This window comes from Lepisosteus oculatus, chromosome 27, assembly GCF_040954835.1.
Source record: "Lepisosteus oculatus isolate fLepOcu1 chromosome 27, fLepOcu1.hap2, whole genome shotgun sequence".
Classification (NCBI taxonomy): domain Eukaryota; kingdom Metazoa; phylum Chordata; class Actinopteri; order Semionotiformes; family Lepisosteidae; genus Lepisosteus; species Lepisosteus oculatus.
The window spans coordinates 10,186,923-10,206,577 of NC_090722.1; the positions used below are offsets into that span (position 1 = coordinate 10,186,923).

Below are 19,655 nucleotides of genomic sequence, written 5' to 3' on the forward strand. Positions count from 1 at the left end.
GACAGGCAGGGAGTACATGGTGAGAGAGACAGGCAGTTAAAGAGCGCATGGTGAGAGAGACAGGCAGTTAAAGAGCGCATGGTGAGAGAGACAGGCAGTTAAAGAGCGCATGGTGAGAGAGACATGCAGAGAGCACATGGTGAGAGAGACAGGCAGTTAAAGAGCGCATGGTGAGAGAGACAGGCAGTTAGCGCATGGTGAGAGAGACAGGCAGAGAGCACATGGTGAGAGAGATAGTGCATGTGTCGATAGGGACTGAGAGAGGGGCAGACACAAAGTTATTGATTGTGAAGCTACTTGATTCTACTTGTTAGAAGCTGCATTATTCATAGCTATAAGGCTGTTGTATGAACTGTGTCTATAGCAGTGTAATAAACCAGGTTGAACGTGTCGGTGACACTTATTCACTGACACACTGTCTCTCTCCCAGAGCTCTCTGCTGCCCCCGGTGGCTGGCCACACCCTCACACTGCGCCGCGGCTCCTCGCTGCTCCTGATTGGAGGATACTCCCCCGAGAACGGCTTCAACCACCTGCTGCTGGAATTCAACCTGGAAACCGGCAATTGGACTATGGTGCCCCATGCCGGCACGCCCCCTACTGGTGAGGAGTGGTGCGCTACACACGGTTGCAGCCACAGCCCAGCCTGCAGAGCGTCGCTTCTACCTGAGCTGTGTGCACTGCTGCTGCCGAGCTGGTAACCCCTCCCTCTCTTGTCCAGGGCTGTACGGCCACTCGGCCGTCTATCATGAGCAGACGGATGCTGTCTACGTCTTTGGCGGATACCGTTTCCACGTGGAGACAGTGGAGCCATCAGGGGAGCTTTACAGCCTGTACTACCCCAACCTCACCTGGAGCCTCCTAGCCCCATCACGGGGTAACAAGGTATGAGGGTCCCCAGACACACTGTTCTCACAGATACTGTCTCGTAACAGGCATTGTGCTCTGTGTACTCAGCATAAAGTCAGTCACCCAGTAAAGTCCTGTAATAGTCGCCGTTTTATGTATGAAAGATACATTATTAATTATATATTACGCTTCAGTAAAGACACAGTCTTGTAATAGTCAATGTGCTTCATGTGTAAAATATTACAGTCAGTGTTCAGTAAAGACACAGCCCTGTAATAGTCATTGTGCTTCATGTGTAAAATATTACAATCAGTGTTCAGTAAAGACACAGTCCTGTAATAGTCCCTGTGCTTCATGTGTAAAATACTGCAGGATGTTCAGTAAGGACATGGTCCTAGGGATTTCCTCTCTCTCTCTCCAGCCTCTCTCCAGTTTCTTCCACGCAGCTGTGGTCCTGAAAGACACCATGGTAGTTGTGGGAGGCAGGACGAAGGAGGAGGAGTACAGCAGCAGCGTCTCTCTCTACCAGATCACCTGCAACACCTGGATCCTGCCCTCTGAGCTGGGTGAGACACCACTGACACACCCTGGTGGCCTAAGAGACAGGGAGACAGACACACTAAGACACCCTAAGACATCCTGAGGCATGAAGACAGACACTCTAAGGGAGACACTCTGAGGGACACTGAGGTACCTTTAGAAGACTCAAATCTTAACCCCCCTCTTTTTCAGACCCAGATGTTGGGGATCCTGTGAACGCCTCGGTCTCTCTGGCGATGGTGAGGTCGGGCGACCGGCTGTACCTGACAGGGGGGTTCAATGGGGTGACCCTAGGTCGCATGGTGACCCTGACCCTGCCCTCTGACCCTTGCTCCGTGCTGCGCAGCCCCGATGCCTGCAACTCCACCAGCGGCAGCTGTGTCTGGTGTCGGGGGGGCTGTGTGTCGTCCGATACGGCGGAGAGGTGCGTTCGCCGGGATCGGGAGCCGTCCGGAATCAGACCCCTGTGCCCGGAGCGGGAATGAGCTGCACGGATATGAGACACTTGTAGCCCATTTGAAACACACGTTTTACACAGCGAAGTAGGAAGGACGATCGAATCCAGATTCTCCACATGATACTGTGGTGTAGTTATAGTGTGACGCTGACCAGCGTCTGTCTGACGGCTGAATTTAACAGTCCAGCCCCCCATCTTCTAACCCCTTCATCTAGGACAGCCCTGGACGAGCTGGAGCCTGGCCCAGCAAGCAATGGGCGCAAGGCAGGACACATCCAGGAGGGAACACACTCACACTCACACCACAGACAGTCTTCCCAGGAGCCAGTTAACCCACCAGCATGTCTTTGGACTGTGGGAGGAAACCAGAGCACAGCGGTCGGCGAAACTCATGCAGACTCCACACAGAGAGCAGCCACTCCTGAACACTGGCCTCTCACACACTGCTGTCTGCTGACCGGTGTCTGTCCGGCTTTCTTCAAGAACAGTCCTGAGTGGTTGCCGAATCGGAGCCTGACTCCTCTCTCTCCTCCTCTGTCGCTCCCCAGGCTGGGCTGTGCTGTCGGTCACTCTCAGTGCTTCCCGATGCCCCGGTTTCCAGATGAGTGTCGCAGACTGAAGACCTGCAGTGAGTGCCTGGCCAGACACCCCAAAACCATGAGCCTCGATCCAAGACAGGTACACATTGACACCCCAGAACTGTACAACCCCACAGCCTCTCTCCCAGTGCAGTGTTAATGTACTGGAGTGTCCAGTCAGTGTGTCTGTATTAACCCCTCTCTCTCCCAGTGCAGTGTTAATGTACTGGAGTGTCCAGTCAGTGTGTCTGTATTAACCCCTCTCTCTCTCAGTGCAGTGTTAATGTACTGGAGTGTCCAGTCAGTGTGTGTATTAACCCCTCTCTCTCCCAGTGCAGTGTTAATCAGTGTGTCTGTATTACCCCTCTCTCTCTCAGGCGGGCCGCCAGTGTAAGTGGTGTACTAACTGTCCAGAGGGAGTGTGCATCAGCAGTGATGTCAGCTGCACCTCGGAGCATGATTGCCGGATCAACCAGCGTGAGATCTTCGTGTCCAGTAATTGCTCGGAGACATCCTGCGAGGCCTCCGATTGCCCCAAGTGCACAGCTTCTGGGAAGTGCATGTGGACACGCCAGTTCAAACGCACGGGTCAGTACTGGACAGGTCAGACACAGGTCACACACGGGGTCATGGCAGCACAGGTCAGATGCAGGCTGGTCTCTGCCTCCCCTGACTGTGCTCCTCCCCCTCAGCCAGCTCCTCCCCCTGGTTGTGCCCCTCCCCCTCAGTCAGCCCCCCCAGCCAGCTCCTCCCCTGACTGTGCCCGTCCCCCTCAGTCAGCTCCTCCCCCTGGTTGTGCCCTGCCCCTCTCAGTCAGCTCCTCCCCCTGGTTGTGCCCCGCCCCTCTCAGTCAGCTCCTCCCCCTGGTTGTACCCCGCCCCTCTCAGTCAGCTCCTCCCCCTGACTGTGCCCCTCCCCCTCAGTCGACCTCTCCCCCTGACTCTGCACCTCCCCCTCCCCCAGCCCCTCCCTGATGGATCACACTCTTTGAAGGATCCCCAGACTGGGACCCACTGTCTTGGGTGTGTTTTTCCTTTTTCCTGTGTTTTTCCTGGTGGTTCCATTTCACCCCGGAGTTCTCAGATCACTCCCTCACTGGAGCTGTTTGAATGGCCCGAGGTTCGAGCCGCAGCTGGGCAGCCCAGCTGGGGCGCAGAGGCGGAAAGACGAGAGCCCCGTCTTACTGGGCTCCCCCTCTCTGTCCCTGCAGGCGAGACCCGCCGGATCCTCAGCGTCAACCCCACCTACGACTGGACCTGCTTCAGCCACTCGCTGCTGAACGTGTCGCCCATGCACGTGGAGTCCAGCCCCCCGCTGGCCTGCCCGCCGCCCTGCCACACGCTGACCACCTGCCAGGCCTGCCTGGGCTCCCGGGGCGCCGACGGCGGCTGGCAGCACTGTGTGTGGAGCGTGGGCCTGCAGCAGGTACTGTCCGTCTCAGGGCAGCGCTAATGTCCTGGAGTGTCCAGTCAGTGTGTCTGTATTAACCCCTCTCTCTCTCAGTGCAGTGTTCATGTACTGGAGTGTCCAGTCAGTGTGTCTGTATTAACCCCTCTCTCTCTCAGTGCAGTGTTAATGTCCTGGAGTGTCCAGTCAGTGTGTCTGTATTAACCCCTCTCTCTCTCAGTGCAGTGTTAATGTACTGGAGTGTCCAGTCAGTGTGTCTGTATTAACCCCTCTCTCTCTCAGTGCAGTGTTAATGTACTGGAGTGTCCAGTCAGTGTGTCTGTATTAACCCCTCTCTCTCTCAGTGCAGTGTTAATGTCCTGGAGTGTCCAGTCAGTGTGTCTGTATGAACCCCTCTCTCTCTCAGTGCAGTGTTCATGTACTGGAGTGTCCAGTCAGTGTGTCTGTATTAACCCCTCTCTCTCAGTGCAGTGTTAATGTACTGGAGTGTCCAGTCAGTGTGTCTGTATTAACCCCTCTCTCTCTCAGTGCAGTGTTAATGTACTGGAGTGTCCAGTCAGTGTGTCTGTATTAACCCCTCTCTCTCTCAGTGCAGTGTTAATGTACTGGAGTGTCCAGTCAGTGTGTCTGTATGAACCCCTCTCTCTCAGTGCAGTGTTCATGTACTGGAGTGTCCAGTCAGTGTGTCTGTATTAACCCCTCTCTCTCTTCTAGTGTTTCAGTCCCTCATTTCTTCCCCTGCGGTGTGAGGCCGGACAGTGTGGTCGGCTGGTCTCGGGTTCAGAATCCTGCACACCACAGTGCTCCCAGTTCACCCAGTGCTCCCAGTGCATTGCCCAGCCGCAGTGTGGGTGGTGTGCCAGCAGGGGGCAAAATGGCGTCGGACAGTGTCTGCAAGGAGGGCTGGATGGTAGGTGTCAACAGGAACATCTGTCTGTCTTTCAGTGTCACAGAAGACAGCTGGTCCCGTCCTGTTAGACCAGGAGGACAGCTGGTCCGGTGGTTCAGGTCCAGTCCTGTTAGACCAGGAGGACAGCTGGTCCAGTGGTTCAGGTCCAGTCCTGTTACACCAGGAGGACAGCCGGTCCGGTGGTTCAGGTCCAGTCCTGTTACACCAGGAGGACAGCCGGTCCGGTGGTTCAGGTCCAGTCCTGTTACACCAGGAGGACAGCTGGTCCAGTGTTCAGGTCGTGCGTGTTTGACCCCCCTCTCTCCCCATGTCAGGTGGGAGTGGGGGCGGGTGTCCCCAGTGGAACGGGACGTGGTCTTTCCTGCGCTGCCCCTCGGAGGACGAGTGTTCGAACGGCCACCACGACTGCAACTCCACGCAGGACTGCCACGACCTGCCTGAGGGATACTACTGCACCTGTCGCTCTGGATACCTCCTGCACAAGTAACCAGGGCTTTCACTGTTAATGACACCGTTCGTCATGAAGACAGCGATGTGTTTGTGTGTGAAGACGCTCCCTCTCCCTCTACCTCTTTCTCTCCGTTCCTAACTCTCCATCTCTCTCCCACTCTCCCTCCCTCTCCCTCCCTCTCTCTCGTCCTCTCCCTGTCTCTCAGTGCAACAGGCCAGTGTGAGCCAGTGTGCGCTCAGGGGTGCGTCAATGGAAGCTGTGTGGAGCCAGGGGTGTGTCGCTGTCACTTCGGCTACATCGGTGAGAACTGCTCGGTGGAGTGTCACTGCAACAAGCACAGCAACTGTGCCAGCACGACGCGGCAGGACGTGTGCCTGGAGTGTCACAACAACACCATGGTGAGTCTGGAGACACACAGGGGTTAGAGACACAGAAACACCATGGTGAGTCTGGAGACACACAGGGGTTAGAGACACAGCAGCACCATGGTGAGTCTGGAGACACACAGGGGTTAGAGACACAGCAACACCCTGGTGAGTCTGGAGACACACAGGGGTTAGAGACACAGCAACACCATGGTGAGTCTGGAGACACACAGGGGTTAGAGACACAGCAACACCATGGTGAGTCTGGAGACACACAGGGGTTAGAGACACAGCAACACCATGGTGAGTCTGGAGACACACAGGGGTTAGAGACACAGCAACACCATGGTGAGTCTGGAGACACACAGGGGTTAGAGACACAGCAACACCATGGTGAGTCTGGAGACACACAGGGGTTAGAGACACAGCAACACCCTGGTGAGTCTGGAGACACACAGGGGTTAGAGACACAGCAACACCATGGTGAGTCTGGAGATACACAGGGGTTAGAGACAGCAGCACCATGGTGAGTCTGGAGACACACAGGGGTTAGAGACACAGCAGCACCATGGTGAGTCTGGAGACATAGGGGTTGGAGACACAGCAACACCATGGTGAGTCTGGAGACACACAGGGGTTAGAGACACAGCAGCACCATGGTGAGTCTGGAGACACACAGGGGTTAGAGACACAGCAGCACCATGGTGAGTCTGGAGACACACAGGGGTTAGAGACACGGCAACACCATGGTGAGTCTGGAGTCACACAGGGGTTAGAGACACAGCAACACCATGGTGAGTCTGGAGACACACAGGGGTTAGAGACACAGCAACACCATGGTGAGTCTGGAGACACACAGGGGTTGGAGACACAGAAACACCATGGTGAGTCTGGAGACACACAGGGGTTGGAGACACAGAAACACCATGGTGAGTCTGGAGACACACAGGGGTTGGAGACATGGCAACACCATGGTGAGTCTGGAGACACACAGGGGTTAGAGACACAGCAACACCATGGTGAGTCTGGAGACACACAGGGGTTGGAGACACAGAAACACCATGGTGAGTCTGGAGACACACAGGGGTTAGAGTCACAGAAACACCATGGTGAGTCTGGAGACACACAGGGGTTGGAGACACAGAAACACCATGGTGAGTCTGGAGACACACAGGAGTTAGAGACACAGCAGCACCACCGTCAGCCTGGTGATGGACAGTCATACTGTGGCTATTCTTCTCAGGGTCAGCACTGTGAGAGGTGTAAGCCACTGTTTGTGGGCTCAGCGGCGAACGGCGGGACGTGTCGGCCGTGCCAGGAGTTCTGCCGAGGGAACAGCGCCATTTGTCTGACACGGGAGGAACTTGACAAGGCCAAGGGGGACCCCACCAGCTTCCCCCTGGACCCTCAGAGAGTGAGGGACCCCGCCTGACGTCCTGCTCCCTGCCCTTTCGGGCTCTCTCGCTCTGCCTGCCCGTCTCTCCCTCTGAGACTCTGGCCTGTCTCTCTGCCTCTCCCTCTGCTTCGCCTTCTTTACAGATTAAATCTGCTTCCGACAGACAAAGGCCGTCCACACTCTTGTCACACGGTCCCTCACAGTTCGTCAACGGCTCAGTCAGCGTGTCATGAACGTCACACAACCAGTGGCGGCTCTGTTACAGTCCCGCCCGTAACCCTCCTCTCCCCATCTCGTCCTGACTCTCGCTCTCTGCCCACGCCAGATTGTGCAGTGGGTGTCCGAGGGCCCCTCTGAGGACAGCGCCGTCTGCGTCCACTGCCAGAACAACAGCATGGGGGACAAGTGCGACAGCTGTCTGAGCGGCTACTTCCTGCTCAGCGGGAAGTGTCACAAGTAAGGCGATACAGAGCTGTCATCGTCTCTGACCTGCCCATGTCAGGCATTACTTTCCAGACTTGGAGAACGCCCAGTGTGCTGTAGTCACTGTGCTTCCTGTATAATATATTGCAGTCAGTGTTCAGTTAAGACACAGTCCTGTAATAGTCACTGTGGTTCATGAGTAAAATATTACAGTCAGTGTTCAGTAAAGACACAGTCCTGTAATACTCATTGTGCTTCCTGTATGAAATATTACAGTCAGTGTTCAGTAAAGAGACAGTCCTGTAATATTATACTTCCTGTATAAAATATTACAGTCAGTGTTCAGTAAAGACACAGTCCTGTAATAGTCACTGTGCTTCCTGTATGAAATATTACAATCAGTGTTCAGTAAAGAGACAGTCGTGTAATAGTCACTGTGGTTCATGAGTAAAATATTACAGTCAGTGTTCAGTAAAGACACTCCTATTAGATTCATTCTACTTCAGGTATAAGATATTAAAGTCAGTATTAAAACGATGTTGCTGAATGCTCTGTCTGTCCTGTAGGTGTCAGTGTAATGGACATGCAGACACGTGCAATGACCAGGATGGGACAGGCTGCCCCTGCCAGAACAACACAGAGACGTCTTCATGTCTGAGCCAACAGAGTGACAGAAAGGAGTGCTATCGTCAGCAGGTATCCTCATCCTTTTCATGCTGTACCGGAGTGTCTGTATTAACCCCTCTCTCTCTCTCAGTGCAGTGTTAATGTACTGGAGTGTCCAGTCAGTGTGTCTGTATTAACCCCTCTCTCTCTCTCAGTGCAGTGTTAATGTACTGGAGTGTCCAGTCAGTGTGTCTGTATTAACCCCTCTCTCTCAGTGCAGTGTTAATGTACTGGAGTGTCCAGTCAGTGTGTCTGTATTAACCCCTCTCTCTCTCAGTGCAGTGTTAATGTACTGGAGTGTCCAGTCAGTGTGTCTGTATGAACCCCTCTCTCTCTCAGTGCAGTGTTAATGTACTGGAGTGTCCAGTCAGTGTGTCTGTATTAACCCCTCTCTCTCTCAGTGCAGTGTTAATGTACTGGAGTGTCCAGTCAGTGTGTCTGTATTAACCCCTCTCTCTCAGTGCAGTGTTAATGTACTGGAGTGTCCAGTCAGTGTGTCTGTATTAACCCCTCTCTCTCTCTCTATCTCTCTCAGTGTGCTAAGTGTAAGGACTCTTTCAATGGGACTCCAGTTAATGGACGCCAGTGTTACCGCCAGTTCAATGTGGACAACGAGTGCTGCTTCGACCCCACGTCCCAGACCAACTGCTTCCACGAGCCCAACATCCGCAACCTGCCGGCGGGCCGCACCGTCTTCTTCGCCGCGCAGCCCAAGTTCACCAACGTGGACATCCGCGTCACCATCGACGTGACCTTCGGCGAGGTGGAGGTGTACGTTTCCAGCTCGCACGAGACCTTCATCGTGGACGTGGACAGGGCCACCGGCGTGCACACCATCCGCGTCGAGGACGAGCGGGAGGCGCCGTCGCCGCTGCGGGGCGCCCCGGGCAACCTGTCCTCCAGCGCGCCCGCGCTGGCCCTGGCGCAGCCGGCCGGCCGCGCGGCGGGGGAGGGCCGCGAGATCCGCGAGGAGCGCGCCCAGGGCCTGATCACCTACATCACGGTGCGGCGGCCGCAGAGCGTCCTGATCGTGCGCGGCGTGCGCGACCGCGTCGTCATCACCTTCCCGCACGAGGTGCACTCGCTCAAGTCCAGCCGCTTCTACATCGCGCTGCGCGGCGTGGGCGGCCCGCGGGCCCCCCAGGGCGAGTCGCAGGGCCTGATCTTCCTGCGGCAGGACCAGGCCCACATCGACCTCTTCGTCTTCTTCTCCGTCTTCTTCTCCTGCTTCTTCCTCTTCCTGTCCGTCTGCGTGCTGCTCTGGAAGGTCAAGCAGTTCCTGGACTTCCGCCAGGAGCAGCGGCGCCACATCCAGGAGATGACCAAGATGGCGTCGCGGCCCTTCGCCAAGCTGACCGTGTACCTGGAGCCGGAGGAGCCGCAGCTGGTGTACCTGAGCGCCGCGGGCGGGGGCGCCGTGTCCGTCTCGCAGCTGCGGGCCGGCCTGGGCCTGGGGGGCGGCGGGGGCTCGGCCGTGGCCCGGGGGCGGCTGGCGGTCTCCTCCTACGCCAAGCCGGACCGGGAGGGGGGCGCGCCGAACCCGCCGCAGGCGCCGGGCTGCGGGGGGGGCGCCAACGGCACGGGCCCCCACCCCCACCAGCACCTGCCCCTGCAGTACCTGCACGTGCACCAGTACAGCCACCACAGCCACCACCACGGCCACGCCGGCTACCAACACTTCTGCCGCACCGACCCCTTCCTGTCCCAGCTCATGGGCTTCTCCTACTCCTCCTTCAAGGTGGGGCCCATCACCCTGGAGCCCACCGACGACGGCATGGCCGGCGTGGCCACCCTGCTCTTCCAGCTGCCCGGCGGCATCCTGGCGCCCAACCGCGCCTGCCTGGGCTCGGCCCTGGTCACCCTGCGCCACAACCTGCAGGAGTACTGCGGCAGCTCGGGCCACTCCGGCTCGCAGCATCGCAAGGGCCTGCTGGGACACCAGCACCTGACCACCATGTCCATGTAGAGAGAGAGGAGAGAGGAGGGAGGAGGGAGAAGGCACCTGACCACCCTGTCCATGTAGAGAGAGGAGGGAGAGGACTGGGGGAGAGAGGAGGGAGGAGAGAGGAGGGAGAGGGCACCTGACCACCATGTCCATGTAGAGAGAGAGGAGAGAGGAGGGAGAGGGGAGAGGGGACTGGGGTAGAGAGGAGGGAGAGGGCACCTGACCACCCTGTCCATGTAGAGAGGGGAGAGAGGACTGGGGGAGAGAGGAGGGAGGAGGGAGAGGGCACCTGACCACCATGTCCATGTAGAGAGAGGAGAGGACTGGGGGAGAGAGGAGGGAGAGGAGAGGACTGGGAGAGAGGAGAGAGGAGGGAGGAGGTAGAGGGTGGAGTCAGAAAGGGAGAAGTACTGAAGTTGGGAGCCAAGTACTGTAAGAGAAGAGAAGACTATAAACACTTGTTCGATCTGTTTTTTTTTAATCTACAAGTTTCTCGGTTGTATAACGCTATGCACAGCAGCGCTCTGAATAGAAACCTTTCTGCTTTGAGCTCAACACTAAATGCGTTCTGTAGCCAATGGGAAATGGGGAGAGGGGAGGGTCACCCCATAGGAACCAATCCAGCTTTAGTTTCTGCACTGCCCCAAACACTAAAGGAAACCATCGCCCAATAGCTGACCGGGAGGGGAGGGGCCATCATGTGCATTACACTGATTGACAATCACATCCACCAATACAACACTACAATTAGAGGGGTGGAGCCATCCATTTATTGACCAATAAGCTCTGACGTCCTGAAACATTCCAGCAAACGAGCTGGAGAAGGGGGTTGTGGTCGTTAAGAGTTTAAGCAGCAGAAGGACTGTCCTGCAGTGGACCTGTGTGTGAAGAGTAGTTATTGACCTGGTATTGCTTCGTCTGCCTGTGTTCTTGAATTTCTGACGATCAGATGGTCAGGCCCTGTTACCCCTGCGAATGAAGGAATCTGACTGGACAGTTCTGATGCCTATTATATTTTTGTTAGTTTTATTTGTAATTGTTTTTTTTTTGTATTTATTTGTTGTCGTTCCTATTCACATTTGACCTTTACTGCGATTCTCCTGCTTCGCAGTCAGTGCTGGGCTCTGATTGGACAGCAGACCTTTGACCAGCCAGTGACTCGAGTGTTCTGATTGGACAGCACGGTCAAAGGGGTGGATTGGTGCTGCTTTGGATTGGACATGCCTTATGTGTGAAAAGGATTCCGATTGGACCAACTGGCTGTGGAATTCATATCGCTTTGTTCTGATTGGACTGCTTGGCTGCCTGTCTGTGAACACAGCTTTCTGATTGGCCATTGTTTTGGTTTATTTTTGTGCTTTTTTTTTTGTCCCATGGAACACTTTTGGGATGTGAATGGGAATCTCCAGATCAAAACTCGGAGTGGGAGAGCAGCACTGCAGGAGGGGAAGGCACAGGCCTGGACCCTCCGGGCAGCGCCGGTCCGGTCCGGTCCGGTCCGGTGCAGTCCTCTTCCTCTGGGACCTTTTTGTTGTGTTGCTGCTGTTGTCGAGATTGTCCGTGCAGGCGTCAAGGTCAGAACATAAATCGCAGACCTCAAGTGTCGTCTTTTATACTCACCGTTATTAAACTGCTCCCGTCAAAGGTCTCCGTCGCCACTGCTTTCTGGGAAGGTTCTGGACTGGGGGGAGATTGGAAATATATTGTTATCCCTGCTGAGCAGCAAACCATACTCTGTCAGATCAATTACCTCTGTTAAACTCCCTGCCACTCTGGAGCAGAGAGCTTTAAAGGAGCCCCAGTCTCACTGTGACCTGTGTCAGTGTTACAGGTAGAGACACAGCTCTTATAGAGTCAGGAGACTCATCTCCCTGCAGTCTGGAGCAGAGAGCTTTAAAGGAGCCTCAGTCACAGCGTGACTCTTTCCTTGATCTGTGCTCTCTCTGCCTGGCCCACTTTCTCCTTTCTTCTCTTTCCTCACTGTGCCTCCCTCTTTCTCCTCTCCCTCTCCCCTCCTCTCTCTCAGCTCCGTTATTTCCAGTAGTCTCATTTGAAGCTGCAGGATGAAACATTTCTGACCAGAGTATACTCCTCTCTGGGCAAAGGAAAGGAGCTCAGTAAAAAAAATTAGAATGGGCCTTTTACCAACAGCCATTAGTGCTCAGACACAACCCTGGGGGCACAAGAGGAGACAGCAGGGAAATGCATTAAAAATGGGGAGTTGGGGGGGGCTCATTACACAAAGGGTGGTAAGAGTGTGGAACAAGCTGCCCAGCCGATATCCTGTTTTCTCTTAGGAAAGAGCTGGATGAGGGCCTGGAGACCAGGTAATTAGCTATTAATTACCAAACGGCATGGACAGCTGAATGCCTCCTCTCCTCTGTGACCCATCTGCTTGTCTCCTGCAGACGATGCCCATGCAGGAACATCTGCTCTCCAGCCAGCCCTCTGCTGGGGCAGCAGTACTCTGTACCACTGGTCCTGCCACTGTCCTGTCCTCTGTACACTCTGTCCTGTACACTCTCCTGTCCTGTGTACACTCTGTCCTGTACACTCTTCTGTCCTGTGTACACTGTCCTGTCCTGTGTACACTCTGTCCAGTGCTGTACCGCGCACTCTATTGTCCTGTAGCCTGGGCAGCAGGCAGGCGGTACCTCCGTGTTAACTGCACTGCAGTCGTGTCCCATCGCCGACCAATCACAGAGCGCTGGTCTGGGCTTAAAGAGCAGCTCCTGGCCAATCGTAGCCGCGGAAATGTGGGTCCCAGACGCAACGAGCGGCGCTCTGATTGGCTGCCGGTGTCGTCAGTCTGTCCCGGGTGTGCTTCCGGGTTTCGTCGCCTTCGCCTGCTGCTGCTTCTTCAGAGGAGAGGAAGACTCGTCTCGCAGGAGGGCAGCCGCTCCGCTCCGGCTGTCTGCGCCGACTCATCCGCACGTCCCCGCCCGCGACAGACGGCTGCGTGCATGGGCTCCGCCGCGGCTCGGGCACTGCGTGTGCCGGCTTTGTGAGAGAAATAAAAGCCAGAGAGCCCCCCGGGGGGGCGGGGGCTCTGCAGGTTTTGCTCCGGAGCGGGCGTGGGGGGGTCTGTCCACAGGGGCGAGAGCGCCGTGCGAAGCGGGACGAGACGAGACGAGACGAGACGGACCCTCGCCTGCAGACGCGGTAGGTGGCTTTGTTGCTGTGAAGGTCGCCGGTGGTCCTGCCGCCCGGCTGTCGATGCCCTGTCGATACCCCGGCCAGCGCGGCGGCGTCTGCAGAGCTGCTGGCCCGGCTGTGTGGAGCCGTTCAAGTGACACCGTACCCCAGGGGTCCTGATGTCACCTCTCAGCCTGTTACAGTGATGCTGTATCCCAGGGGACCTGATGTAATCTCTCAGCCTGTTACAGTGACACTGTACCCCAGGGGTCCCAGGGGTCCTGATGTAATCTCTCAGCCTGTTACAGTGACACTGTACCCCAGGGGTCTCGGGATCACCTCTCAATGCCATGACAGTGACACTGTGCCCCAGGAGTCCCGAGGTCACCCCAGTCACTGTGGGGCCTGGGGGGGTCTGCGGTCAGTGCCGGGCCTTGTTCATGAGCATGTCCAGTCAGTCTCACCGTCTCACTGGCAGCCAGTGCACAGCAGTGAGGACAGGAGTGATGTGCTGAGGCAGCCTTGCTTTAGGATGCACACAAGCCTCTGACTGCCCCTGTGCTGCCTGGGGGGGCGGGGCAGGAGGGGTGGCTGTGGGGTAGGTTCAGGCGCAGCTTGTCCACACCAGTGTCTGCTCCTCTGTCACGGTGCAGAGAGTGAGTCTGCTGTCCCTGTGTCTTTCAGCACGGCCATCCATCTCCCTGGCAACGGGACACGAGCGACTGTATCCCGGGAATGGATCTTGCTCGGGTCAAGGTGGAGGAGCCCGAGGCGGGGCCGCTCTGGGTCGAGGGCGAGCCGGACCCTAGACTGCGCCAGCAGTGGGTCCAGACGGCCAGCGGCTCTGTCCAGGGCCCGGGCCCGATCGGCGCAGTGGAGCTGGTCCGCATCAAGGAGGAGCCTCTGGATGGCGAAGTGCAGTCCGTCCAGATCAAAGAGGAGTTCGCCGAGCCGGAACCGGAACCCGGACCGGACTCGCTGTGGCCCGGCCCGCTCTGCGTGAAGCAGGAGAGTCCCGACCCGCTTCTGGCCCGGATCAAAGAGGAGCCGGTCCCGCCAGAGGCGGTCCGGATCAAGGAGGAGTCAGAGGACGTGGAGCTGGACCTGGCTCTCCGGGGCGGTGTCGACCCGGCCCGCGTGAAGAGGGAACCCAGCCCGGGCGAGCTCGAACCCGCGCCGGCGGCCCCGCTGCTAGGCCCGGGGAAGTGGGAGGAGCCCGGGCCTGACCCCGCCCACGTCAAGCAGGAGTGTCCCGGGCTGGACGGCGGCTCGGATCAGACTTCGCCTCCGGACAAGGACTCGGGTGAGAGGGGGCTGGGGTCCGAGGGGGTAACTGATATATTTCCTCCTTTCATCTGGCCCATCGTTCCTGTTCCTCTGCTCTCAGTGTTCACAATTCAGAAGCTTCATGGTCCTGGCTGAGGACGCCCAGTGCTGCCAGAGCACATCGACAGACACTTACAATACCAGCACATCACAGAGCAATGCTGAGAGACAGGCTCACTGTTCCTCAGGCTGGGACAGGAGATCACACACTGTATTATTATTATTATTGAGAGACAGGCTCATTGTTCCTCAGGCTGGGACAGGAGATCACACACTGTATTCTTATTATTGAGAGACAGGCTCACTGTCTGTTCCTCGGGCTGGGACAGGAGATCACACACTGTATTATTATTATTATTGAGAGACAGGCTCATTGTTCCTCAGGCTGGGACAGGAGATCACACACAGTATTATTATTATTGAGAGACAGGCTCACTGTTCCTCAGGCTGGGACAGGAGATCACACACTGTATTATTATTATTGAGTGACAGGCTCACTGTCTGTTCCTCAGGCTGGGACAGGAGATCACACACTGTATTATTATTATTGAGAGACAGGCTCACTGTCTGTTCCTCAGGCTGGGACAGGAGATCACACACTGTATTATTATTATTGAGTGACAGGCTCACTGTCTGTTCCTCAGGCTGGGACAGGAGATCACACACTGTATTATTATTATTGAGAGACAGGCTCACTGTCTGTTCCTCAGGCTGGGACAGGAGATCACACACTGTATTATTATTATTACTGAGAGACAGGCTCATTGTTCCTCAGGCTGGGACAGGAGATCACACACTGTATTATTATTATTGAGAGACAGGCTCACTGTCTGTTCCTCAGGCTGGGACAGGAGATCACACACTGTATTATTATTATTGAGAGACAGGCTCACTGTCTGTTCCTCAGGCTGGGACAGGAGATCACACACTGTATTATTATTATTACTGAGAGACAGGCTCATTGTTCCTCAGGCTGGGACAGGAGATCACACACTGTATTATTATTATTGAGAGACAGGCTCACTGTCTGTTCCTCAGGCTGGGACAGGAGATCACACACTGTATTATTATTATTGAGAGACGGGCTCACTGTCTGTTCCTCAGGCTGGGACAGGAGATCACACACTGTATTATTATTATTGAGAGACAGGCTCACTGTTCCTCAGGCTGGGACAGGAGATCACACACTGTATTATTATTATTGAGAGACAGGCTCACTGTCTGTTCCTCAGGCTGGGACAGGAGATCACACACTGTATTATTATTACTGAGAGACGGGCTCACTGTCTGTTCCTCAGGCTGGGACAGGAGATCACACACTGTATTATTATTATTATTGAGAGACAAGCTCACTGTCTGTTCCTCAGGCTGGGACAGGAGATCACACACTGTATTATTATTATTGAGAGACAGGCTCACTGTCTGTTCCTCAGGCTGGGACAGGAGATCACACACTGTATTATTATTATTGAGAGACAGACTCACTGTCTGTTCCTCAGGCTGGGACAGGAGATCACACACTGTATTATTATTATTGAGAGACAGGCTCACTGTCTGTTCCTCAGGCTGGGACAGGAGATCACACACTGTATTATTATTATTGAGAGACAGGCTCACTGTCTGTTCCTCAGGCTGGGACAGGAGATCACACACTGTATTATTATTATTGAGCGACAGGCTCACTGTCTGTTCCTCAGGCTGGGACAGGAGATCACACACTGTATTATTATTATTGAGCGACAGGCTCACTGTCTGTTCCTCAGGCTGGGACAGGAGATCACACACTGTATTATTATTATTGAGAGACAGGCTCACTGTCTGTTCCTCAGGCTGGGACAGGAGATCACACACTGTATTATTATTATTGAGAGACAGGCTCACTGTCTGTTCCTCAGGCTGGGACAGGAGATCACACACTGTATTATTATTATTGAGTGACAGGCTCACTGTCTGTTCCTCAGGCTGGGACAGGAGATCACACACTGTATTATTATTACTGAGAGACAGGCTCACTGTCTGTTCCTCAGGCTGGGACAGGAGATCACACACTGTATTATTATTATTGAGAGACAGGCTCACTGTCTGTTCCTCAGGCTGGGACTGGAGATCACACACTGTATTATTATTATTGAGAGACAGGCTCACTGTCTGTTCCTCAGGCTGGGACAGGAGATCACACACTGTATTATTATTATTGAGAGACAGGCTCACTGTCTGTTCCTCAGGCTGGGACAGGAGATCACACACTGTATTATTATTATTACTGAGAGACAGGCTCATTGTTCCTCAGGCTGGGACAGGAGATCACACACTGTATTATTATTACTGAGAGACAGGCTCACTGTCTCCCTCCTCTCTCTCCGGGCCCAGAGGTGAAGCCGGAGTTCTTCCCCTGTCCTCACTGCACCATCTCCTTCACGGCCGAGCCCTACCTGGAGAAGCACATCAAGTGGACGCACCACGAGGAGTACCTGGAGCTGCTGCGCGCCCGCGCCGCGGCCAGCGGGAGGCCGGGCCCGGGGCAGGAGGGCGGCGAGGGCGCGTCGGGCTCGGCTGAGGGCGCGCTGGCGGCGGGGGGCCACAGCTGCCCCGTATGCTCGCAGGCCTTCGGCACGCGCGCCCAGCTGGAGTCTCACCGCCGGCGCGCCGGGCACCAGGGCGAGGAGGGCGCCGCCAAGCGGCACGCCTGCGCCGACTGCGGCCGGAGCTTCAACTACCGCGGCAACCTGCAGAAACACCGCCGGACCATGCACGACGGGAAGGAGGTAGGTGTCCCTGTCTCCTTGTCTGGACACCCCACTATTCCTCTCCCAGGGTCCCCCGTCCCTCTGACCCCACAGACACCCCACTATTCCTCTCCCAGGGTCCCCCGTCCCTCTGACCCCACAGACACCCCACTATTCCTCTCCCAGTGTCCCCCATCCCTCTGACCCCACAGACACCCCACTATTCCTCTTCCAGGGTCCCCCGTGCCTCTGACCCCACAGACACCCCACTATTCCTCTCCCACTGTCCCCCGTCCCTCTGACCCCACAGACACCCCACTATTCCTCTCCCAGTGTCCCCCATCCCTCTGACCCCACAGACACCCCACTATTCCTCTCCCAGTGTCCCCCGTCCCTCTGACCCCACAGACACCCCACTATTCCTCTTCCAGGGTCCCCCGTGCCTCTGACCCCACAGACACCCCACTATTCCTCTCCCAGTGTCCCCCGTCCCTCTGACCCCACAGACATCCCACTATTCCTCTCCCACTGTCCCCCGTCCCTCTGACCCCACAGACACCCCACTATCCCTCTCCCAGTGTCCCCCGTCCCTCTGACCCCACAGACACCCCACTATTCCTCTCCCAGGGTCCCCCGTCCCTCTGACCCCACAGACATCCCACTATTCCTCTCCCAGTGTCCCCCGTCCCTCTGACCTCTGACCTCTGTCCTGTGCCGCAGGGGAAGTCGGGGTGCGCCTGCCCGGACTGCGGGAAGCAGTTCAGCACCCCGGGGAACCTGCGGGTGCACCGGCGCATCCACGCGGGCGTGAAGCCCTTCGGCTGCGAGCAGTGCGGCAAGCGCTTCACCGAGCTGGGCGGCCTGCGCAAGCACCAGCGCATCCACGCGGGCGTGCGGCCCTACCGCTGCGCCGACTGCGGCAAGGAGTTCGGCCGCGTGCACCACCTCAAGTCGCACCAGCGCACGCACTCGGGCGAGAAGCCCTACGCCTGCGCCGACTGCGGCCGGCGCTTCGGCCACTCGGGCGAGCTGAAGATCCACCGGCGCACGCACTCGGGCGAGAAGCCCTACCACTGCCCCGACTGCGGCAAGAACTTCGCCGTGATCAGCAACCTGCGCTCGCACCAGCGCGTGCACTCGGGCGAGCGCGCGCACACCTGCGCCGACTGCGGCCGCAGCTTCGGGGAGCTGGGCGTGCTGCGCAAGCACCGGCGCGTGCACACGGGCGAGCGGCCCTACCACTGCACGGCCTGCGGCAAGCGCTTCAGCCGCATCCACCACCTGAAGACGCACCAGCGCACGCACACCGGCGAGCGGCCCTACGCCTGCCCCGACTGCGGCAAGACCTTCAGCCAGTCGGGCGACCTGACCAAGCACCGGCGCACGCACTCGGGCGAGAAGCCCTACCCCTGCCCCGACTGCCCGCGCAGCTACAACAACTCGGGCGACCTGCGCAAGCACAGCCGCACCCACTCCGGCCTCAAGCCCTACGCCTGCCCCGACTGCGGCAAGGGCTTCCGCATGATCCACCACCTGAAGACGCACCGGCGCGTGCACACGGGCGAGCGGCCCTACCTCTGCCCCCACTGCCCCAAGACCTTCAGCCGCCAGCACCACCTGGACTCGCACCGGCGCCGCCACTGGGCCAGCGGCACCGCCAGCGCCGGGGACGCCGCCAGCACCAGCGCCAGCGCCAGCGCCAGCGCCGCCGCCACAGAGACGTCCTCCACACAGGCCGGGCCAGGGGACGGGCGAGGGGTGAAGGGCGAGGAGGAGGAGGAGGGTGAGGAAGAAGAGGGAGGAGGGGGGTGAGGAGGGAGGAGGAGGAGGGTGAGGAAGAAGAGGGAGGAGGGGGGTGAGGAGGGAGGAGGAGGAGGGTGAGGAAGCAAAGGAGGAAGGAGAGGAAGAGGGAAGAGGAGGGAGGAGGAGGGTGAGGAAGAAGAGGGAGGGAGGAGGAGGAAGGAGAGGAAGAGGGAAGAGGAGGGAGGAGGGCGAGGGTGAGACAGTGCTGGCGCTGTGCGCTGCGGACCGGGGCGGGCAGGCGTCTCTCTGGGCTCCAGACACAGAGCAGGCCTGGGGGTCCATCACTCTGTGTCACTCTGTATCGCTGTATCACTCTGCGCTCACACAGACAATAAATCACACTAACGCCTGACTGCTGGGCTCTGTTCCTCACTCCACCACCGGGCGGCGCCACAGAGTCTCGGGGAGAGAGGATCTCTGGGATAGTGAGGCCTGGGGGCAGACTGGGGTCTGACTGGGGTCTAACTGGGAGACAGACTGGGGGGCAGACTGGGGTCTTACTGGGAGACAGACTGGGGGTCTGACTAGGGTCTGACTAGGGGTCTGACTGGCAGACAGACTGGGTGGCAGACTGGGGGTCTGACTAGGGGTCTGACTGGGGGCAGAGGGGTGACAGGAGCTGGTGGGGTCACTCCTGTCCTCCCTGCGCATGTGGAGCAGCTGCAGGCGCTGTGGACGA

General features: G+C 57.1%; 2 protein-coding genes across 3 annotated transcripts in view; both read left to right on the forward strand.

The window, feature by feature from the left end:
* Positions 1–10,224, forward strand: part of megf8 (multiple EGF-like-domains 8) — a 28,926-nt gene extending 18,702 nt beyond the window's left edge. For both annotated transcript variants that reach the window (XM_069185271.1, XM_069185272.1), the window contains exons 30-43: positions 431–602; positions 721–884; positions 1,270–1,414; positions 1,581–1,812; positions 2,394–2,523; positions 2,801–3,011; positions 3,634–3,848; positions 4,545–4,740; positions 5,055–5,223; positions 5,397–5,589; positions 6,800–6,970; positions 7,278–7,408; positions 7,942–8,071; positions 8,577–10,224. In XM_069185271.1, coding sequence (XP_069041372.1) covers positions 431–602; positions 721–884; positions 1,270–1,414; positions 1,581–1,812; positions 2,394–2,523; positions 2,801–3,011; positions 3,634–3,848; positions 4,545–4,740; positions 5,055–5,223; positions 5,397–5,589; positions 6,800–6,970; positions 7,278–7,408; positions 7,942–8,071; positions 8,577–10,007 — 3,690 coding nt within the window. In that variant the 3' untranslated portion in view covers positions 10,008–10,224. The remainder of the gene's footprint in view (positions 1–430; positions 603–720; positions 885–1,269; positions 1,415–1,580; positions 1,813–2,393; positions 2,524–2,800; positions 3,012–3,633; positions 3,849–4,544; positions 4,741–5,054; positions 5,224–5,396; positions 5,590–6,799; positions 6,971–7,277; positions 7,409–7,941; positions 8,072–8,576) is intronic.
* Positions 10,225–12,694: 2,470 nt separating this feature from the next.
* Positions 12,695–19,328, forward strand: LOC102698722 (zinc finger protein 135). Its single transcript, XM_069185305.1, has 4 exons — positions 12,695–13,148; positions 13,806–14,424; positions 16,818–17,212; positions 17,894–19,328. The coding sequence occupies exons 1-4, from the start codon at positions 12,741–12,743 to the stop codon at positions 18,983–18,985; spliced, it is 2,514 nt and encodes an 837-aa protein (XP_069041406.1). The 5' UTR covers positions 12,695–12,740; the 3' UTR covers positions 18,986–19,328.
* Positions 19,329–19,655: the final 327 nt, after the last annotated feature.

Excerpts from the sequence above, each read along its gene's own strand:
- LOC102698722 (XM_069185305.1), top strand. The coding sequence starts at position 12,741 with ATGTGGGTCCCAGACGCAACGAGCGGCGCTCTGATTGGCTGCCGGTGT. Across the intron at positions 13,149-13,805 it reads GACCCTCGCCTGCAGACGCG|CACGGCCATCCATCTCCCTG; the intron begins GTAGGTGGCTTT and ends TGTGTCTTTCAG. Across the intron at positions 14,425-16,817 it reads GCCTCCGGACAAGGACTCGG|AGGTGAAGCCGGAGTTCTTC; the intron begins GTGAGAGGGGGC and ends CTCCGGGCCCAG.